We start from the raw sequence: 19948 nt of genomic DNA, 5'->3' as shown, positions 1-19948 counted from the left end.
GCTTGAAGACCGCCAATGAAGGGGAGTTCACCACTTTCTTAGGCAGCCCATTCCACTGCTGAACTGAGTGTGAATGTTTCTCCCGATACCTACCTATCGTTCTCCACACAGTTTAAACCCATGACTGTGGGTCCTCTCCTCTGCTGCCAACAGGAACCTTTCCCTGCCCTCCTCTAACTGACAACCTTTCAGAACTTAAATAGAGCCACCATGTCTCCTCTCAACCTTCTCTTCCCTAGACTGACCATTCCCAAGTCCCTCAGCCTTTCCTCGTGGGTCTTGGTCCCCAGGCCCTGGATCGTCCTCCTCGCTGTCCACGTCCTTTTTAAAGTGAGGCCTCCAGAACTGCACACAGAACTACAGGTGGAGAAGTCTGATCAAATGGAGTATACAGTGGGACTGTATCATCTGGTGATTTCGATGTGATGCCTCTGATGATGCAGCCCAAGACTGCATTTGCCTTCTTTACCGCCGCATGACCCTGTCTGCTCATATGTAGCTTACTGTCCACAAGGACCCCAAGGTCCCACTTGCATCTCTGTTCTTCTTTGCAGAGCTGCCTAAGTTTGAGGTGCTGATTGACGCCCCTGAAAAAATCAGGTTTTCTGATGAAGAATTAAGGATCAAAGTGACTGGCAGGTTCGTCAGATGTATTGTGGTTCCTCCCGGGAAGTGGCTCGTCTGGCAGTGATGAACCAGCCCGAAGAAATGTCCCAGAAGGCAGACAATAGTCCCTTTGAAAGGGAGAGGGGCCTGGTCTACCCATATGAAATAATGGGGCCATTACTACCTATGGGGGGGGTAGACTTTGCCTCCAAGGCCAGATCTACCCGATCAGCTGTTAGCATCTTCTGTCCTTTACATTTCAAAGGCCATTTTTTGGGGGTTGTGGGGGTGTAGTAGCAGAGGCCAGGTCTTCCCATAGTAAAGTGACCAGATTGTCCCACTTTCGGAGGGACATCTGGGGGTACCTGGCAAATTGTACTTATGTTGAAATTAAAATATATACACCACAATGCTGTTTTTGCGTTCTATGCGTTCTATGAAACTTTTTGTTGCTCCATATAGACCAGATTTTTAACCAAACCCCCCCCCCCCGGTCAATGGTGTCCCGCTTTACCAATGTTGAAATCTGGTCACCTTATTCCATAGACAACTTAAAAATGTAAAGGGAGGGAGGGAGGAGCTGTTAAATAGCTGTTTGGTGGTCCAACGTCCTCTCTCTTGACTTCTGGGAGATAAGTTTTCATTATTTCTGGGGCTCATTTTGGATAACCGGCAGCCAATTTGGAAACAGCTAATTTTGGGTTTATTTTCAGCGCCGGTGTATCCCAGTAGACTCTTGTTTACCGAGAAGTGAGCTGTGACTCACGGAAGCACCTCCCCTGCCACAAATTTCGTTAGTCTTTAAGTTGCTCCTGGACTCTGCCTCTTTTCTGCAGCCCCCCACTGTACCCCCCTAATGGTTCTGTTCCCCACCAGGTATACCTATGGAAAGGTAGTCCATGGGACTGCACGGCTGACCATGACGAGAAGGGTCTCCTATTACTTTTGGGAAGAGGCACAAAATGAAACATTGACGAAGATTGAAAAAAAGTACACTGTCAAGGTACACTAAGTGGGAGAGAGCTGCGGGGCAAACCAGGATGCCTTTTTGAGTTTGGATCTGGGGAGTTCGCTTGGCCTCAACTAGACTGCTCTATTTGGCCATGGCTCCAGACTGGAGGAATGAGCTGCCAGCGGAGATCAGGGCCCTGATGGAGCAGCCAAGTTTCCTCACGGCCTGTAAAACAGCCCTCAACCAGGCCTATGTTTGAGGCCAGGACGGCTTAGAATCATGTGGGCTTCCCCTTCCCCTTCCCCTCCCCACCTTCTCCTCTCTATGCTCCCCCCCACTTCCCTTGGGACATACTTTGCTACTGTAATGGCCAAATAGGTTAGCTGGACTGTGACAGCTGGTGGGAGGTGGAATTCTACAGAGTTTTAAAATGTTTTTATAGTGTTTTAATGTTACATGGTGTTTTAGCTACTGTTGTAAACTGCTTTGCTTGGGAATAGGCAGAATAGAAATTATTATTATTATTATTATTATTATTATTATTATTATTATTATTATTATTATTATTATTATTATTATTATTATTATTAGATTTATAGCCCGCCACTCCCTTGCGGCTCGTGAATGAATGAAATTATAAATCTGTTCCACATAATATATTTTGGGCAAGGCCTTGGAGGAGGAGCATGGCTCATTGTGTGTCTCATTGCTATTTGTTAAGTACAGTTTTAATTCTCTGCTGTTCTTCCCAGGGACTGGGGGATGAGCCTGCCATTCTCCGTTTTATCCTCAGAACAGCCCAGTAAACTGATGGAGGGGGGACTTGAAAACAGTGCCAGTGTAGGATTGTGGTTACAGCAGGGGTCCCCAACCTTTTAAAGCCTGTGAGCAACATTGCGATTCTGACCCAGGGTGGCCAGTGCAACTACCAAAATGGTGGCTGCAGGAGGTGGAGCCAGCTGCAAAATGGCTGCCACAAGAGGCAGAGCCAAGCGCAGGAGGTCTGGGTGTGAGCTTATGCCTCACTCTGAGAGGAAGGCTCGAACATTTCAGGCAGAGCCTCTGTTTAACAGGATGCCTTTTAAGATGTACATATTGTTTTAAAACATGTTGTTGCTTAGACACAGTTTATCATCAGGCACTCAGTGGAGGTCTTTCACCTGTGGTGGCAAGAGCAAATTTTGTTTCAAATCAGCATAGCCAATCAGCTCTCCAAGGGCTAATGAAAATCTAGCCCTGCCCACAATCTAGACCAGGATTTTCCAACCACAGTACCTTCTGGCCGTGGTAGTCAACCTGTGGTCCTCCAGATGTCCATGGACTACAATTTCCATGAGCCCCTGCCAGCATTTGCTGGCATGGACTCATGGGAATTGTAGTCCATGGACATCTGGAGGACCACAAGTTGACTACCCCTGCCTTATGGCACCACAAAAGGCCTTTCATTGGTACCGTAGTGTGGAAGTTTTCAAAATGGCAGCTGGAGAGAGCCCTCCCACCCTGTGCTGATGGTTTGGTAGGGAGGCATGGCCAGGTGGCATCCCTTCCTGGTACCTTGAAGCCTGAAACATATTTCAGTGGTACCTCCAGGGTCAAAAGGTTGACAAAGGCTGTTTTAGTCACATAGGTGGGTATCATGTTGGATTCAGTGGGTACCATGTTGCGGACCCCGGATTAGACTTGTGGGCACCATGTTGTGGACTTCTGGGTCAGAAGAAGAAGAGTTCGTTCCTATATGCGGCTTACAGTCGCCTTCCCTTTCCTCTCCCCACAACAGACACCTTGTGAGATGGGTGAGGCTGAGAGAGCCCTGATACTGTGGCGAGCCCAAGTGCTGATAAAGCGAGCCCAAGGTCACCCAGCTGGTTGCATGTGGGGGAGCGCAGATTCAAACCCGGCTCACTGGGCCTATTCTGCACACAATAAATAATGCACTTTCGAAGTAGATTTTCCTGTTCCGCACAGGAAAATCCAGCTGCCAAAGTACATTGAAAGTGCATTATCCAATGAGTGCGTAATGGGCCCTAATGAGAAGTCCGCACTCCTAACTACTACACCAAGCTGGCTTAGTATGTCAGATGAGGATCTGGGAGACCCATATGAGCCAGTCCTTCTCAGCCTAATTTATCTCACAGAGCTGTCGTCAGGGGAAAAGGGAGGAAGCATTAATAGCATTTAAAACAGACTCTGTTCTTCAGCACGAGCCATGGAGGACAGCGCAACTATTTGATTTCTCTTTTCTGCATCCCCAGACAGACAAGAGCGGCTGTGCCCTTGTTACCGTCAATGTGAGTGACATCAACTCGTCCCATAGTGGCTACGATGGGTTTGTGGAGCTTTCTGCAGAACTGGAGGAGGAAGGAACAGGTAGGGAGGAAAGCGAAAGAAACCGGAGGGTGCGGCAGGTGAGGGAACTGTGAAGGCTCTCTAACTGTGTGGAAAGATCAGAGCTTTGGCACCAAATGGGAGAGCAGAAAAGAATAACATTTTGTGCAGGGACTTTTGCATGCTAGTGTGCATTCATTCATTCATTCATTCATTCATTCATACATTCATTCACTCATTCACTCATTCACTCATTCACTCATTCACTCATTCACTCACTCACTCACTCACTCACTCACTCACTCACTCACTCACTCACTCACTCACTCACTCATTCATTCATTCATTCATTCATTCATTCATTCATTCATTCATTCATTCATTCATTCATTCATATACCACCCTCCCCAAAGGCTCAGGGAATCCCTGCCCCCCAGCTGATTGTTGCTTGATTGTCTTTCCCTTTCTACATCATCAATCCAAAAACTGCTGAGGGTTATTCACTTCTTAGGCTTTGGGAATGGGCTGAATTCCTCACCTGGAGGGGTTACCTTGAGCCTGGCATATTCTGCATTGGTGGCTTTATCCAGCACCAGCCAGGAGTCCGTTCACGGCTTGCATTTTGCACTTTCGCTGGGACACCGGGCATTCTTGCCTCCTGCCTTGTCTCTGTTCCTTTTTTTTTTTTTTTTTTTTTGCACTCGGCATGTGCGATAACGCAATTACATCCTAACACAACCAAAATAGGAAAATGCTCCCCCTTTCATCCCCAGCTTGTTCTTGCATCTCCTGGGGCGGCAAAGAATAACGGAGAAAAGGGAGTGTGGCTGCAATAATGAGCTCGTGCTATAACGCAGTCAAAACAAAGATAAATTAAAACACCCCCCCCCATCCCTCAATTCCCATGGCACTGAAATCACTCAAGCAAAGGGGGAGGGGAGTTTGTTCTTGCATTGATGTGTGCTCAGTCGCTAACAATGTAGGAACACAAATGTTTTCTTGCATGAAATTTACAAAGTGCCCCATTGCACCTTCAGTCATAATGTTCATTCATAATTATATTTTTAGACTGCCGCTCCTGGCCTGATGGCTCATGGCGGCTAACAACAAATAAAACAACAATAATCTATTCCACTTAATGTTTCTTGTAAGGGCTTGGAGGGGCAGCTGGTCTCATGACTTAAGTGCCACTCAAGCGCTTAGCACCCAGGGTGGCTGTCCTGCGCCTGAGTGCCTCCTCCTCCAATTGGCTTGCCTGTCTGTCCAGCAGCCAGCCAATCGCCTTCCATACCCCACCCCTGACCACCCCCTCCTCCTTCCACTTTCCTCCGAGGCTCGGAGGCTGCAGATCCCTGCCACATAAGAGCTGCCCCTGCCGGTGAGTTCCCTGCCTGGGGGCCTCCAGCCTGCAGCCTTTCCATGTCCTGGGGGGAGGGAGAGGCCATCCACAGAGTTGTTCCACCCCCACCCCCAATCTAGCGCCCGTTTTATTCCTGACTGCAACAGGCTTTGTCCCTAGTAAAATACATAAAACCCCACAAGCCAAGTCCCAACAATCACAGCCATCCCCCCACTCCTCCCCCAATCTGCCTAGTCTACAGAGATGATGCTATTAGGGGGTACACCAGAAGGAGGGCAAAATCTTCTGTCAGCCTCGCCTCAACCAAAAGCCTGGTGGATGATGGAGGGGGAAACATTTAAATGCTGGAGGGGGAGATGGGGAGGGGGAGGGAGGGGTGTGTGGCGCTTATGCTACTGTAGATTAGCACTGTAACACGAATCATGTTCAACATTTTTTAAAAATACAGCGGGGAGTGTGGGAGGGCAGAAGGACAGGCAGATCTATGGACGGAATTGCAACATGGGAAATAGAGGAGGAAGCCAACTTGGCTCTTTTGAACTTAGGTTACTGTGAATTCCCTCTCAGGGGACGAGAATATCCAGCATTCACCAACCACGGGGTAAACAGGGAGTGCATTTGGAGATGCGCCCAAATTGCGAGATTTTTGTGTAAAATGCTTCTAATTCTGCAGAGCAGTCGGACGGCCATTGCACCATTGTTGTGGGCGTGGAAACAGTCCCCCTCTAAATCTGTGGTGATTTTGACAGATTGTATTGCTTTCTCAGCCTCTAGAAGCCAAAATGAGCTTTCTGCTGATGTATTTGTTCTGACCCTTATTGCTTCTGTGCTCAGCCAGGGTGTTGTCTCTCGTTGCAGGATCAGTCAACTCGGGAGAAGCCACAATGTATATTGTTGCTAAAACAGCGCAGATAAACTTCAAGAGTCTCAACCCATTCTATAAGCGTGGATTTCCATATACCGGAAGGGTCAGGTCTAGCTATCCTTCTGTTCAATTTCTCCCATAACCACCTGTCCAGTTTAACATCTCTTTCCTTGAAACCTTTTGTGGTGTGCATAGAAAGTCCTACAAATTGAGAGGGGGGAAAATTCCCTCTCAGAAACACGTCCCTTGCTTCTGTCAGGGGATGTTAGAGGCTTCCTTCACAGCAGGCCTGAAGGGAAGTGGAATGTGTGGTATCCTGAGCAAGAGCTGCCATTGGCCCGGGGAAGGGAGATTCCACCAGTAGGAGGCTTCGGAACCTTCAGCATGTCAGGGGCCACGGTCACAATTTTATAGATTACTAGTAAATAAGCCCGCTGCAGTCAAAATGCAGCGGGCGCTAGCAGGGCGTGCCATGAGGGCGGCGGGGCTGTGTGGCCCTGCTTGGCAAGGGCGGGGTCGTCCTGTGGGCCTGGTGCCTACCTGGTGTGTTGACGGCAGCCGGGATTCGCTGCGGGTGGCGTCACAGGAGCTGGGTGGCTGTTGCTCCGTGGGGCAGGCTGCAGCTGGCGGCGGCGGTCCCCAAGCTTCTTGTGGCGGCGGCTTCTGGCTGGCTGCGCCGGGGGGGGGCGATGTGTCGGCAGCAGCGGCAGGTGGTGGCCTGACGCGCCAGGCTGCCGGCAAAGGAGTAACTGCGAGCCGCACTGCGCGTGGCTCGCAGTTGCTCGGGGCTGGAAATCGGAGGAAATCTGCCAATTGGTCCCTCCGATTGTCTGTCCAGAGGAAGGGTCCAATCCGGACCCTTCCTCATCCCGGACACATCCTTCCCCTAAAGCCCTTACTGTTTTATTTAGTCTGCGGTGCCGCGGGCGGTGTTAAGATGATGATAACTAGATTCAAAGCCCCCCCATAAGAACGGGCTTTGAAGGGACCCCTGCACCCCCATGGGCCAGAGTGGGGACCCCCCCCACCTGCCTGCCTCCCTCCCTCCCCACCAAGTCCCCAGCTTCCCAACGGGCTTCGGAGCAGGGAAGCCTCCGCCGCCCAGGCCACTCCCCACCAAACTCCAGCCAGTTAGGTAATGGGCCAGTCGGAAGGTGCTACGCGCCTTCCGATTGGCCCCTCACCTGAATGGCTGGAATTCTTGTCAGTCTGGGTGAGGGGCCAATCTAAAGGTGCTTCGTGCCTTCTGATTGGCCCCTCACCCGGACTGGCTCCACCCCTTTCTCTGCCCACTTAGGGCTTAGTCAGTTATGAATACCACTGCTCCCAGTGGTTACAGATGTCAAAAACATGGCATTAACGCTAGTTTTCTTTCTGCAGATGAGATGTACCATCGGAGACATTCCCGCCACAAATCATACCATCTATCTTACTGTTGATATCAATGATGTGGAAACGCACTTTCTGTATGTGACAAATGAGAACGGGGAAGTTCAATTCTCCTTAGACACAGAAAACTGGGATAATACGCTGGTTGCTCTCCGGGTGAGTCAAGAGGCAGAAACCCTGGAGAAAAGGGACAAAAGGGGGATCTGCCTATGGTGAACTGTGCTCAGATCACCCCCCATTTATATCATTGGAATGTGCTTGAAGTGGGGCTGCTTTGGAAAATGATCCAGAAACTTCAGTTGGTCTGAAATACAGCTGGTCACAGGGACTGAATCTTCCCTGTGCTGAAAGATCTGTGCTGGCTGACCATTTGGTTCCAGTAACAATTTGAAGTCTCTGGGTCTTCCTTTTGAGACCCTAAAGGGTTAGAGCTGGGGTAGTCAACTTGTGGTCCTCCAGATGTCCATGGACTACAATTCCCATGAGCCCCTGCCAGCATTTGCTGGCAGGAGCTCATGGGAATTGTAGTCCATGGACATCTGGAGGACCACAGGTTGACTATCCCTGGGCTAGGGGACATGAAGAACCACCCCCCACATAACTATCTCTGCTTAAGATAATCCTCACAAGTCCTGGTCAGATGCATGTGGTGACCAGAGCAGGGCCTTTGGGGTCAGTTACCACCAGTTTGGATCCCATCTCCATTTATAGTGGGATCCAAATCTATTTTTGTAGTGGGGATTTTTTGCTCCAATGTACATTATTTTGCACTTGCCCACACTGAAGTTAATTTGCCATGTTGATGCTCCCTTGCTTGGTCTTCCTTGATTCTTATTGCCCTGAACACCTGTCGTCTACTGTCATAGTCACTTCAGTGCTCAGTCTGAACGCCGGAGCAGTAATGAATAAGTTAAAAAGTACCAGACCTAGTACTGCAGTACCCCTTGGCTTACTACCGTCCATGAGAAAACTATCATGCTATACAAGTTTTATTCCCTTCCAAGACATCTAACCAGAACTTCTGTGGCCATCCCATTCCTTCATGAAAAATTCTCCCTTGTTTCTCCATGGTAACTGTCTCCAACTTACTTGTCATCATTGCTTGGCTAAAATCGGTGGCTAAAAAGGCAAATGGGATTTTGGGCTGTACCAAACGGAGTATCATGTCCAGATCACGGGAGGCGATGGTACTACCCAAGACAGAATTAGAATACAGGATGTTTTTGATAGGCTCGAGAAGTGGGCTAAACTGAATAAAATGAAGTTCAATAGGGACAAATGTAAAGTTCTGCATTTAGGTAGGAAAAACAAAATACACCAATATGGGATGGGGAAGACTTGTCTTGGCAGTAGCATGTGCGGAAAGGATCTAGGAGTCTTAGTACAGTGGTCCCCAACCCCCGGTCCAAAGACCGGCACCGGTCTATGGATCAGTCGGTACTGGGCCGCGGCTCCTCCTCCTCCCCGGCTGCTGCCTTGGGGGCTGCCCTGCCACTCTGCTGCCGACTCACCTTTGGTGCTCTCCAGAAGCCGCCATGGCTGGGGCTCCCCCTCAGCATGGCACTGCGCAGCTGCTGCTGGCAGAGCCTCCCAATGGGCGGCAGGAAGTCAGGGGCACCAGCGGGAAAGCAAGCGGAGCAGGGGCTCAGGCGGTGGTGACGTCCCTCAGCAATAGACTACCCCCTCCTGGGCCTCAGTAAACTTGTCAAGCGTTGACCGGTCCCCAGTGATAAAAAGGTTGGGGACCACTGCCTTAGTAGGTCACACATTGAACATGAGTCAGCAGTGTGCCTCGGTGGCTAAAAAGGCTAATGGGATTTTGGGATGTACCAAATGGAGTAGCATGTTCAGATCACGGGAGATGATGGTACCGCTTTACTCTGCTCTGGTTCAGCTTCACTTGGAGTACTGTGTTTGTTTTTGGCCACCCCAGTTGAAGAGGGATGTGGACAAACTGGAGCATGTCCAGAGGAGGACAGCAAAAATGGTGAGGGGTTTGGAGACCAAGACATATGAGGAAAGGTTAGGGGAGCTTGGTCTGTTTAGCCTGTTTAGCGACAGAGGGGATCTGATAACCATCTTCAAGTATTTTAAAGGCTGCCATATGGAGGATGGAGCAGAATTGTTCTCTCTTGCCCCAGAGGGACAGACCAGAACGAATGGGGTGAAATTAATTCAAAAGAAATTCCGTCTAAACATCCAGAAGAAGTTCCTGACAGTTAGAGCGGTTTCTCAGTGGAACAGGCTTCCTCGGGAGGTGGTGGATTCTCCATCTTTGGAAATTATTAAACAGAGGCTGGGTAGCCATCTGATGGAGAGGCTGATTCTGTGAAGGCTTAAGGGGGTGGCAGGTGACAGTGGATGAGGGTTGTGAGTGTCCTGCTTAGTGCAGGGGGTTGGACTAGATGACCCATGAGGTCCATTCCAACTCTATGATTCTATGACTGAGCACCAGGGATTCCAAACAGGGTTTCCAACCTCCAGGTGTGGCTTGGAGGCTGTCACCTGATCTCCTGACAAAAGAGATCAGTTCTTCTAGAGAAAATGGCTGCTTCGGAGGTTGGGCTTCATGGCAGGTGTCCTTCCCTTTCACCAGTGCCAGGTTCCTGGAGCTCTACCTTTAAATGGCCTGAAATCATCCAACCCAGAGCTAGAAATCTGGTTTGGGAATGGATTTCCTGGTTTGTCCTAAGCTGTGATGTTTGCCCTCTGACATACAGATTGTGTGCCCTTCTCAAAACCCTTGCCCCGCTGGTGACCACTGCTCTGTTTGCCTCTCCGTGGTGCAGGGCAGATTTTCCATTGCGAACGAGACTGCTGGGGAAGCTGCTGACATCCCTAGGTCAATGACAGAAGCTTTCAGCTGGCTGAAACCCTTCTACTCTGAGAGCAACAGCTTCCTCGAGATCCAGCATGTCGAGGAAGAGTTGCCCTGTGGAAAAGATCTGGAGGTACTGGTGGACTACATCATCGATCGGAAAGAACTGGGCCCTGAAGCTGACCACGTGGATTTCTATTATTTGGTGAGCATGTAATGGTTTCTGGAAAAAGTGTGTGGTTGTGGGGGGCCTACATGCAGAATGAAAATAAAAAGCATATACCCAGACATTTGGTTTATGGATTTCAGATTCAGAGTTAGTTTATTATTCGGCCATTGGCCATTTCCAGAAAATTGACTGTACAGTACAAAAGTCAGTTAAAATTAGGACATCAAACTGATAAAATCACAGGGAGTAATAAAAGTAATTAAAGTAATAAAAAGTTACACAGGCAAAAGGAACCATAATGATTAGGGTTTTAATCCTAATTGCACAATTTGGACCTGATTTTCCTGGCTGCGAGAGCAAACAGTGCAACTCTGTTGGTAACGTAGGCATCGATATCAGACAATAAAAAGATCATATACTCAATTTTTGAGAGGCCTGAGGTGGTAGGGAGTATTCTTTTAATAAACTTGCCTCTTGGTTCATCATAGAAGGGGCAGTCCATTACATAATGTGTGAGGTCCTCCATCACTCCCGTATCACATTTGCAGATGCATTCAGATAGGGGGAGATGGGAGAACCGACCACTTCGCACTGCTATGGGTAAGGATTGGAACCTTAAATGAGTAAATGTCATCCTGAGTGTTAAGGATGGCAGCCTCTCCAGATATGAAGATCTGCAGTGAATTCTCTTGAAATGTTTAAAAAGAGGAACAGCTCCTGACCAAGCAATTATATCACCATCTAGAACTGCATCTATTTGATAGATCCATTTCCGGAGCTTTACTGAGCTTCCATGCCTGATTTACTGAGCTTCCAGGCCTGATTACTTTACTTTACTGAGCTTCCAGGCCTGATTAGATCGTCTGGGATAGAGTAGTGTAAGATAATACAATTTATGTACTCTAGATGGATTCTATCAGTAATGGAAGTGAGCTCTAGATTTTGACTGCTGATGACTTCAGAATTCTTTCGTGTACATTTCAGCCAGTTTTTCATGGTGATTAGTTTAACCCGTGCTTTTATGGATGGTAGTCCCAGTTCAGCCCTCGGTTTATGGACCCCAGCCTCCAGGGGGTTGAAGGGAAAAGAAAACTGATGCAACGGATGGAACTCTATGGGTTCCGCAGGGCCTGCAAGACGGAGCCCTTCCGCCAGGCGCTTGATTGAGGCCGAGCATGATAAGTACCGGGTAAATTGGACCCCACTACAGTTGCCGTGCTTAGGTACTAGACCGGCAGGAACTGCCCCAAAGTGTTTCCATCCTCAGCTGTTCCAACATCTGATTTATCAGCGTTAGAGGTCTGAGTGAATTATTTATTACCGCCATCTTGGGATTTGTGCAATATTAGGATGTTTTATTGAGTTGTAATAGTTAGGAAACAAGGGCGTAATAGTTAGGAAACAAGGCAATGCCATCCAAACGGATACTTTCAAGAAACCAACAGATGTTAATTCCTTTCTGGAAGGTGACAGTTTTCATCCTTACCATCTACAAAAGAACCTTCCTTTCAGCTATCAAGACTTACAAGAATAAGATTTCTTTTAAGCTGTGAATCGGATTTCACCAAACAGGATAAAATAACTGTCCAATATAGAACCGTAGATTTCTCAATATGAACTCAGAAGGAAAAAAAGGAATCACAAGGCAAGATAATTTAAATTAAATTATCTTGCCTTGTGATTCCTTTTTTTTTCTTCTAAAATAACTGTCCAGCAATTGGCTGAGAGAGGGTATTCACCTAAGCTCTTAAAACATGCTCTTGTAAAGCCAGACTAACTCCGAGATCTACTCTTTCGATCCCAAAAAAGAAAAACAATATTACAGATAAAATGGTCCTTTTAGCTTACAACAAACATTATAATAATAAAATTAAAAATGAAATTAATATGTATTGGTATCTTCTCTCTAATATTCCAAGGTAAAAGGTAAAGGTAAAGGTATCCCCTGTGCAAGCACCGAGTCATGTCTGACCCTTGGGGTGACGCCCTCCAGCGTTTTCATGGCAGACTCAATACGGGGTGGTTTGCCTTCCCCAGTCATTACCGTTTACCCCCCAGCAAGCTGGGTACTCATTTTACCAACCTCGGAAGGATGGAAGGCTGAGTCAACCTTGAGCCAGCTGTTGGGATCGAACTCCCAGCCTCATGGGCAAAGCTTTCAGACGGCTGCCTTTCCACTCTGCGCCACAAGAGGCTCTAATATTCCAAGGTGCAACTCTCAATTCCTTTGTTTGCCTACAAATGAGTGAAAAATCTCAAGGACATGCTGGTTTGCTGCAGCTTCTCCCACACAGAACTCGCAGTAAACAATGGAGATGGAAAAGGATTACCAAACTTTTTTCCCCCCTTGCCAGCATTGTGTAAAGCATGTCAGCATGCTAAAAAAGTGCAAAGCTTTAATGATTCCGATGACAGAACTTTATCAATCATTATATAACTTGTACTACATCTGGTGTTATATATTTACAGGAAAGTAAATATAAGAAATATATAGGGCATTTCCGCACATGGTTAAAAATAGTGTTACGCCAGCTGAGTAACACTATTTTTAACCATGTGCAGAAATGCCCTATATATTTCTTATATAATAGCACCTCCTGGCTCCTCCTCACCTTTTTTGCTGTCTCGCTCTTCTCACCGCTTATGGAATCACGAGTCTTGCTTAAAAAAAAAATCTCATTCCTGATTGGGGGGGGGGGAGCTTAGAGAGGCATGCTTTGTGCTACAACTTTGGGGCAGTTTTTTTCCCTTTGCCTGCACCATTGAATGCCTATTCGTTGCTCCAGGCAAGTTCTAGGACCTTTCAAGATTTTGCTTCCCTGCTCAGCTATTGACCTCCTCTAGCAGAATCCATGCTGGATCTCCCTGTTTCAAAATTTTCTTCTTCCTTTCTCCCCCTTTTCTTGAAGTGGGTGTCATGCATTTTGCAGGAGCACTCCCAGTTGATCCAGCCAAATATATCCTCTTCCTGCAGGTTGCATCCAAAGGAAAAATCGTTTTGAGTGGGCAGAAACCGGTGCCAGTTGGCCAAGATGAGAGTAAGTTGGAGAACTAGGTTTCCCCATTGGGAAAATACTGTAAATGTTTACACATTTGATCAAAATGGTGCTATGCCTGCTTATCTCCATGCAGCTAAGGGAGGTCTTGAGAAAGCCCCCTAGTAGACCAAGCTAATAACTCTGAATTGTTCTCCCAAATGAGATCCAGAATTGCCTGGAAAACCTGTCTGCTGTCATCATGCTTATGATTTTTGTGTCCTCCCAAAATGTACAACCTGCTGTCCTTCAGAAGGGAGAAGGGCCAGTTTATCCATCTAGCACAGGGGTAGTCAAACTGTGGCCCTCCAGATGTCCGTGGACTACAATTCCCAGGAGCCCCTGCCAGCGAATGCTGGCAGGGGCTTCTGGGAATTGTAGTCCATGGATATCTGGAGGGCCGCAGTTTTGACTACCCCTGATCTAGCACATGTAGCATGAACTATGGCTCCCGCGATTCCAGGGCCCCCACAATATGCCTTTTCAGCGAGGTCATAGCCTCTCTCCTCCCACTTTCCCCCTCTTGAAGGGCACTTGGAGTGTCTTTTCCACTGTAGGGGCCCCCACAGGCTCTGGTGCTACGAGCCCCACAAATCTTTAAACAACTCCTGGGGAGGAAGCAGCTGGCAAATGAAGAGCCGCCTTTATTCAGTGGCCTTTGGAAGCACCCCCCCCCCCAAGCCTCTCTTGACCGTCCTAGAGATGCCAGGTGAAAATTTTACCCAGGTTTTTAACAGAGGATACCTGTTAATAACAGTTTGAATTATTAGGTTGAGGCTTCGCAGCTGTGGATTAAGGGTACCCACATGACCAGCCAGAGATGTGCTGCTGATACACAAAAGCAACCAGTATTTATACATGATTGGAACTCACCAAGATTACAGAAAAATAAACGTGTTTGGGGGTAAACGCAGTAAAAAGAAACCTCTCGCTTAAAATAAAAATTCATATCATCAGTAAGAAAATCCTGTGAACCAAGTCATCTGTGTATATAGAAGTGATTCCTTCATTCCAACAACCCTTTCTTCGACGTAGAGAAAACCTTTTGTTTGTAAAAATGCCCCAGTGCCTTTCTGACAAAGGGTTTTTTAGGAAAAAGACAGCCAACACCCAGCAGTTCTGGTCAGAATTCTGATTCCCTCTTTCTTTCCTGGCTACCCCTCCCCTGACCTCAGCACTGAAAGGCACCTTCTCAGTTTCTCTGTCTGTGACCGTGGATCTGGCGCCCACTGCCTGGCTTCTCCTGTACGCTGTTTTTGCTGATGGCGAGGTGGCAGCTGACGTGGATGTGTTCTCCATAGAGAAGTGTCTCCGGCATCAGGTGGGTGCCCAGCCCTCGGATGGCTGAACTTTGGGGGGGAGGCAGGCAGATCCAAGGGGCCCCTGCTGCTCTGGGTCGTATCCCTTTCTTTTCCTCCCCTATCACTTCCTGTAGGTCAGACAGTTTTATTAAAACAAAACAAAAAAGACTCCAGAAGGGCAGAGTCTGCACTTACTTTGTTTATTCCATTGTCAATCCTGTTGAATTCAGTTCGCTTTGAACTCTGGTCTTCCTCTCTCCCCCTCCTCCCCATTGAAACAGGAGTCTTCTGCACGTGGTTAGGGAGGCTCAGAAGGTGTGTGTGGGGGGAGCCAAGCCTCTTTCTTTTCTTGAAGGGGGGGGAGAGGAGCCAAGCAGGGAGCCTCTTTCTTTTCTTGGAGGGGTGGGGGAGAGGATCGAAAAAGGCAGAGGAGGGAGGAAAAATCCAGGACCGACAGAAGTTGAGAGAAATTAGGGGCTTCTCCTTTAAGGCAAGTGTGTCACATGACCAGGTGTAGCCTATCAGACGTTCTCTACCATGGAGCTTTCTTTCCCAAATGGATATTGAGTATTAACAGCACTCTGAGATATCGCACAATAAAGGTAGGGTCACTCCGGATAAATCCTTCTTGCTGCAGAAGGAAAATTTAAATCGCCCAAAATCCAAATGGAAATCGCATTCTGTGTAGAGGGCAGGGACTGAATCGATCTGGGGTTGGAATAAAAGCTCCGTGCAGTTTACACCCAGGTGTTATGCAGAGATGAAAGTGGCCCAGAAGGAATGAGTGCCAGTATGCAATCCTAAACAGAGTGATACTTTTCTAAGCCCAATGAAGTTAATGGGTTTAGGGGAGTGTAAGGCCGGTGTTAATTCACAGGGACACCATAAGTCAAAAGCAACTCGATTCCTGTTAACAGGCATACAACTCCACTTAGGACTGCCCGTTGTGTGCTCCCAGGGCTGAGGTGGCCAGCCTCCGTCCTAGCGTTGCCAGCTCTGGGCTGGGAAATACCTGAAGACTTTGGGGATGGGGCTGGAATGGGTGGGATTTGGGACAGGGAGGGACCTCAGTGGAGTATAACACTATGGAATCCATCCTCCAAAGCAACTATTCTCACCAGGGAAACTGATCGCTTTTCCATGGAAATGAACTGTGGGATCCTCTGGTCCCACCTGGGGACTGGTATCTCAACTCTGTCCTATATATTCTTCCAAGTGCCAGGCAGCAGTCCTCTGCCTTGGCACATGCACACGATTTCCTCTCTCTGGGTGACTTTAGGCCAGTTCTCTTAGGTGTTTGATAGCTACTTTGGGACTTCTCCAGGGTGTGTAAAGAAGGATATAAGAGAACCAGTTCTTCTTTCTGTCTCTCTCTGGATGACTGCTGAATTAGGGGTGTGTGTGATCAGATGACGTAATAGCACTGCAATCCACACATTCAGTGTGGACAGTTGTTCAGGGGCACTGCACCACAGGACAGCTGACCTCAGGATGCAGCCGCTGTTGCGTAGGTTTTCAGTGCAAACAGAATGCGGAAATCAAGTCCATGACAAAGGGCAGGGTGGAATGGGAGACGTCTCTCTGCCCTCCAGCTTCTGCTGTTGCCTATTCATTGTTCACTCGAATAAATACAGGCAGCCACCGGAAATGGTTACACATCTGTATAAGAAAAAACACCATGGTATTACTGGCTAAACCAACCAAAAAATATCAGCGGCTCATATAAAAGTTCCCTTCTTTTTTATTCCAGCTGTATATAATATGCTGCTTCAATATGCAGCAAAGTTCCGGGATGGAATACCTTGTTTCACCTTCACTTTGTCATAGCATGTTTCGTCTGAAAAGATATGAAATACGAAAAGTACAGAAAATACAAACAGAGCCATCACACTATCTAGAACAGGGGTAGTCAAACTGCGGCCCTCCAGATATCCATGGACTACAATTCCCCGGAGCCCCTGCCAGCGAATGCTGGCAGGGGCTTCTGGGAATTGTAGTCCATGGACATCTGGAGGGCCGCAGTTTGACTACCCCTGATCTAGAAGAACAACTCCCCTTGCATTTAATACATTCCAAATGCTTACCAACACAGACAAAAAAAATGTAGCTCCCAAGTAGTGTAGTAACAAGCATCTCTGTTCCTAGGTGAAGCTGGACTTCTCTGCAGAGGAAGATGTTCCAGGTTCAGAGGTCAAGCTGCAAGTGGACGGTGCCCCGCAAGCCCTCTGCTCCCTCCGTGCTGTGGACAAGAGTGTCATCCTGAAGATGGACAGAACTCTGACACCAGAAGTTGTGAGGAATCTCGTCCTTCCCATCTTCCCTGCTCCTCCCCTCCCCTGCCTCAACTTTGAGGGAAACCAGTCTGTGAAGGGAAAGAGTGTGTGTGTGTGTGTGTGGGGGGGGTGAGCTTCTCTGCAGCCAGGAGAGGCAATGAAATGAATGCAAGAAGGCATCATTTCACCCGGGCCCATAAATGGGAAAGCCTTATTGAGCTGGGCTCAGAAACCAGCCGGAATTTCGTAGAAGCGCAAAACTCGCCATGCTGAGGGCATCGCCGTAACAGATTCTGTTTTGTCCTGAGAAGATCATTTTGAGATGCTGCGGGGACATGAAAGAAAACGGAGAAAAGGGGGCAATTCTTTTCCTTGCCAGAAAGTGAAACCTGTTGGCTGTTTACTTGAAGCCATTTCCACATGACTTATTTGCCCTGGGTTCAATGCTTTTGGGGAAGTTTTCTCCTTTGCCCTCAGCATCATGCACCCTGTGGGGGCTTCCTAGGCTGTTCTCCAAGCTGTTTCAACTCTGCTTAGCTGTTGATTTTGGGGAGGAATCCCTACGGAAGGTTTCAAGGGTTGCCAGGTGCCCCCTTGCCACTGGCAGAAATGGGGCAGGGTAGGGTTGCCAGGTCCAGGTTGGGAAACTGCTGGAGATTTGGGGGTAGAGCCCAGTGGGGGACAATGCCACAAAGCCCACCCTCCAAAGCATTCATTTTCTCCAGGGAATGGATTTCTAATCTGGAGAGGAGCTGTAATTCTGTGGGATCCCCATCTGGAGGCTGGCATTCCTATGCTCCAAAATGGCTGCCAGAGGATGGGGTGCCAAACCCCAAATGGATGTTGGAGGAGGTGGAGCCAAACACAATAATACCTGGCCCCCTCTTTGCAAAAGAATTGTGTTCCAACTACACTGGATTCATGAAGCTCCCTTGGTGTAGGGGTTAAGAGAGGTAGCTTCTAATCTGGCAAGCTGGGTTAGATTCCCCACTCCTCCACATGCAGCCAGCTGGGTGACCTTGGGCTAGTCACAGCCCACTCCTCCACTCCTCCACAGATTCCCCACTCCTCCACATGCACCCAGCTGGGTGACCTTGGGCTAGTCACAGCCCTGTTAGAGGCTGATCCAACAGAGAAGGCTCTCTCAGCCTTATCGACCTCACAGGGTGTCAGTTGTGGGGAGAGGAAGGGAAGATGATTGAAAGCTTGTACTCCTTTGGACAGTGAAAAGCAAGGTATAAAAACCAACTCCTCCTCCTCCTCCCCCCCCCTCCTCCCCCCCCCTCCTCCTCCTCCTCCTCCTCCTCCTCCTCCTCCTCCTCCTCCTCCTCCTCCTCCTCCTCCTCTTCTTCTTCTTCTTCTTCTTCTTCTTCTTCTTCTTCTTCTTCTTCTTCTTCTTCTTCTTCTTCTTCTTCTTCTTCTTCTTCTTCTTCTGTTGGTCTATTTAGCCTAGAGAGGAGACAATTGAGATCTGATAACCATCTTCAGGTATTTAAAAGGGTGCCATATGGAAGATGGAGCAGAGTTGTTCTCTCTTGCCCCAGAGGGACAGACCACGAATAGGATGAAATTAATTCAAAAGAAATTCCATCTAAATATCCGGAAGAAGTTCCTGACAGTTAGAGCGGTTTCTCAGTGGAACAGGCTTCCTTGGGAGGTGGTGGGTTCTCCATCTTTGGAAATTTTTTAACAGAGGCTGGATAGCCATCTGACGGAGAGGCTGATTCTGTGAAGGCTCAAGGCAGTGGCAGGTTACAGTAGATGAGCGATTGGGATGTGAGTGTCCTGCATAGTGCAGGGGGTTGGACTAGATGACCCATGAGGTCCCAATTCTATGATTCTTCTTCTTCTTCTTCTTCTACTCTGAGTTCAGCCATTGGTCTGGCAAGGTTCATATTATCTGGACCTTGGTCGGAAGCATGGTCCACCCGCCAGGAAGTCAACAAACCTGGACAAGTAGTGCACAGACTTTGGCTCCTGAACACTCATTAAAGAGTGATAAAGCTGCACCCGACAAGGACCAGATTCTGCAATTTGTATACCTTTTTCAAATATATCAACTGATTTCCTTTTATTTTGAGACATGCAGGAGGAAGAGGGGGAAGGAGTTATGAACTGCCCTACACTCCCCCAATGACTCAGGAGCGTGTGTTTTTAAAATCCCTTTCTGACTTCGGAGTTTTCCACAAATTAAAAACGGTAATAACTGTCAGGGCTTCTCACCTCCCACTCACTCAGGCGATCTCTTCTTTCAGGTGTACTCTTCTGGTCTCTATGACCCTGATGAGTACTTAACTGGCGCAAGAGGATTTGACTACCACGTGGAAGATTTTGACCCCTACCCTTGCCTACCTTTCGAGGGTCCCCTACTCCCCAGTCAAAGGCGCAAACGGTCCTTGACCGGCTCCTGGTATGAAAGCCAAGCCGATGTCTACAACTTGTTTAAGGTGGGTTGTGTTTCCGCCTGAAAATATCACCTCTAGTCCCAAGCCCATCCTTGTCTGGCTTTAGTTGCATTGTTTCAGTCAGGGGATTCTGCAGTACCTCAAGGTTGTTTTTAAGATGGTACTAAAAAAGAAACGACCAGAAATTCTGAAGAATCCACACATTGCTTTGAAGCAACCCACTCCCTCCAGGTTAAAAAGGGAGAGGCTAGGCTGCTGGGCCGTACAAAGCCTGCTGTTTTAGGTACTTGCTTAAAATAAAATGTTTATTTGCCACATTTCTTCCTTGTGGAACTCCAAGTGGCTGACCACACAGATTAAACACATAAAGCAGAATGCGTCGAGAACATAAAACCCCAGGTTTAAAGTCACACCTCAGGACTGCTATTAGATTCAACCAAATGCGGCGCT

The 19948-nt window shown here is 48.0% G+C and overlaps 1 protein-coding gene across 1 annotated transcript in view; it reads left to right on the top strand.

Annotated features, from left to right (window-relative positions):
* Positions 1 to 19948, top strand: part of LOC143841533 (alpha-2-macroglobulin-like protein 1) — a 65309-nt gene that overhangs the window by 13614 nt on the left and 31747 nt on the right. The window contains exons 8-17 of the mRNA XM_077345917.1: positions 555 to 639; positions 1483 to 1609; positions 3811 to 3925; positions 6102 to 6211; positions 7489 to 7653; positions 10287 to 10520; positions 13459 to 13522; positions 14695 to 14840; positions 16966 to 17112; positions 19349 to 19540. Of these exons, the coding sequence (XP_077202032.1) occupies positions 555 to 639; positions 1483 to 1609; positions 3811 to 3925; positions 6102 to 6211; positions 7489 to 7653; positions 10287 to 10520; positions 13459 to 13522; positions 14695 to 14840; positions 16966 to 17112; positions 19349 to 19540 (1385 nt within the window). The remainder of the gene's footprint in view (positions 1 to 554; positions 640 to 1482; positions 1610 to 3810; positions 3926 to 6101; positions 6212 to 7488; positions 7654 to 10286; positions 10521 to 13458; positions 13523 to 14694; positions 14841 to 16965; positions 17113 to 19348; positions 19541 to 19948) is intronic.

The sequence above is a fragment of the Paroedura picta genome, chromosome 7 (assembly GCF_049243985.1).
Source record: "Paroedura picta isolate Pp20150507F chromosome 7, Ppicta_v3.0, whole genome shotgun sequence".
Classification (NCBI taxonomy): Eukaryota; Metazoa; Chordata; class Lepidosauria; order Squamata; family Gekkonidae; genus Paroedura; species Paroedura picta.
Note: the sequence above shows the minus strand (reverse complement) of the source record. Positions and strands in the feature narration are given on the sequence as shown.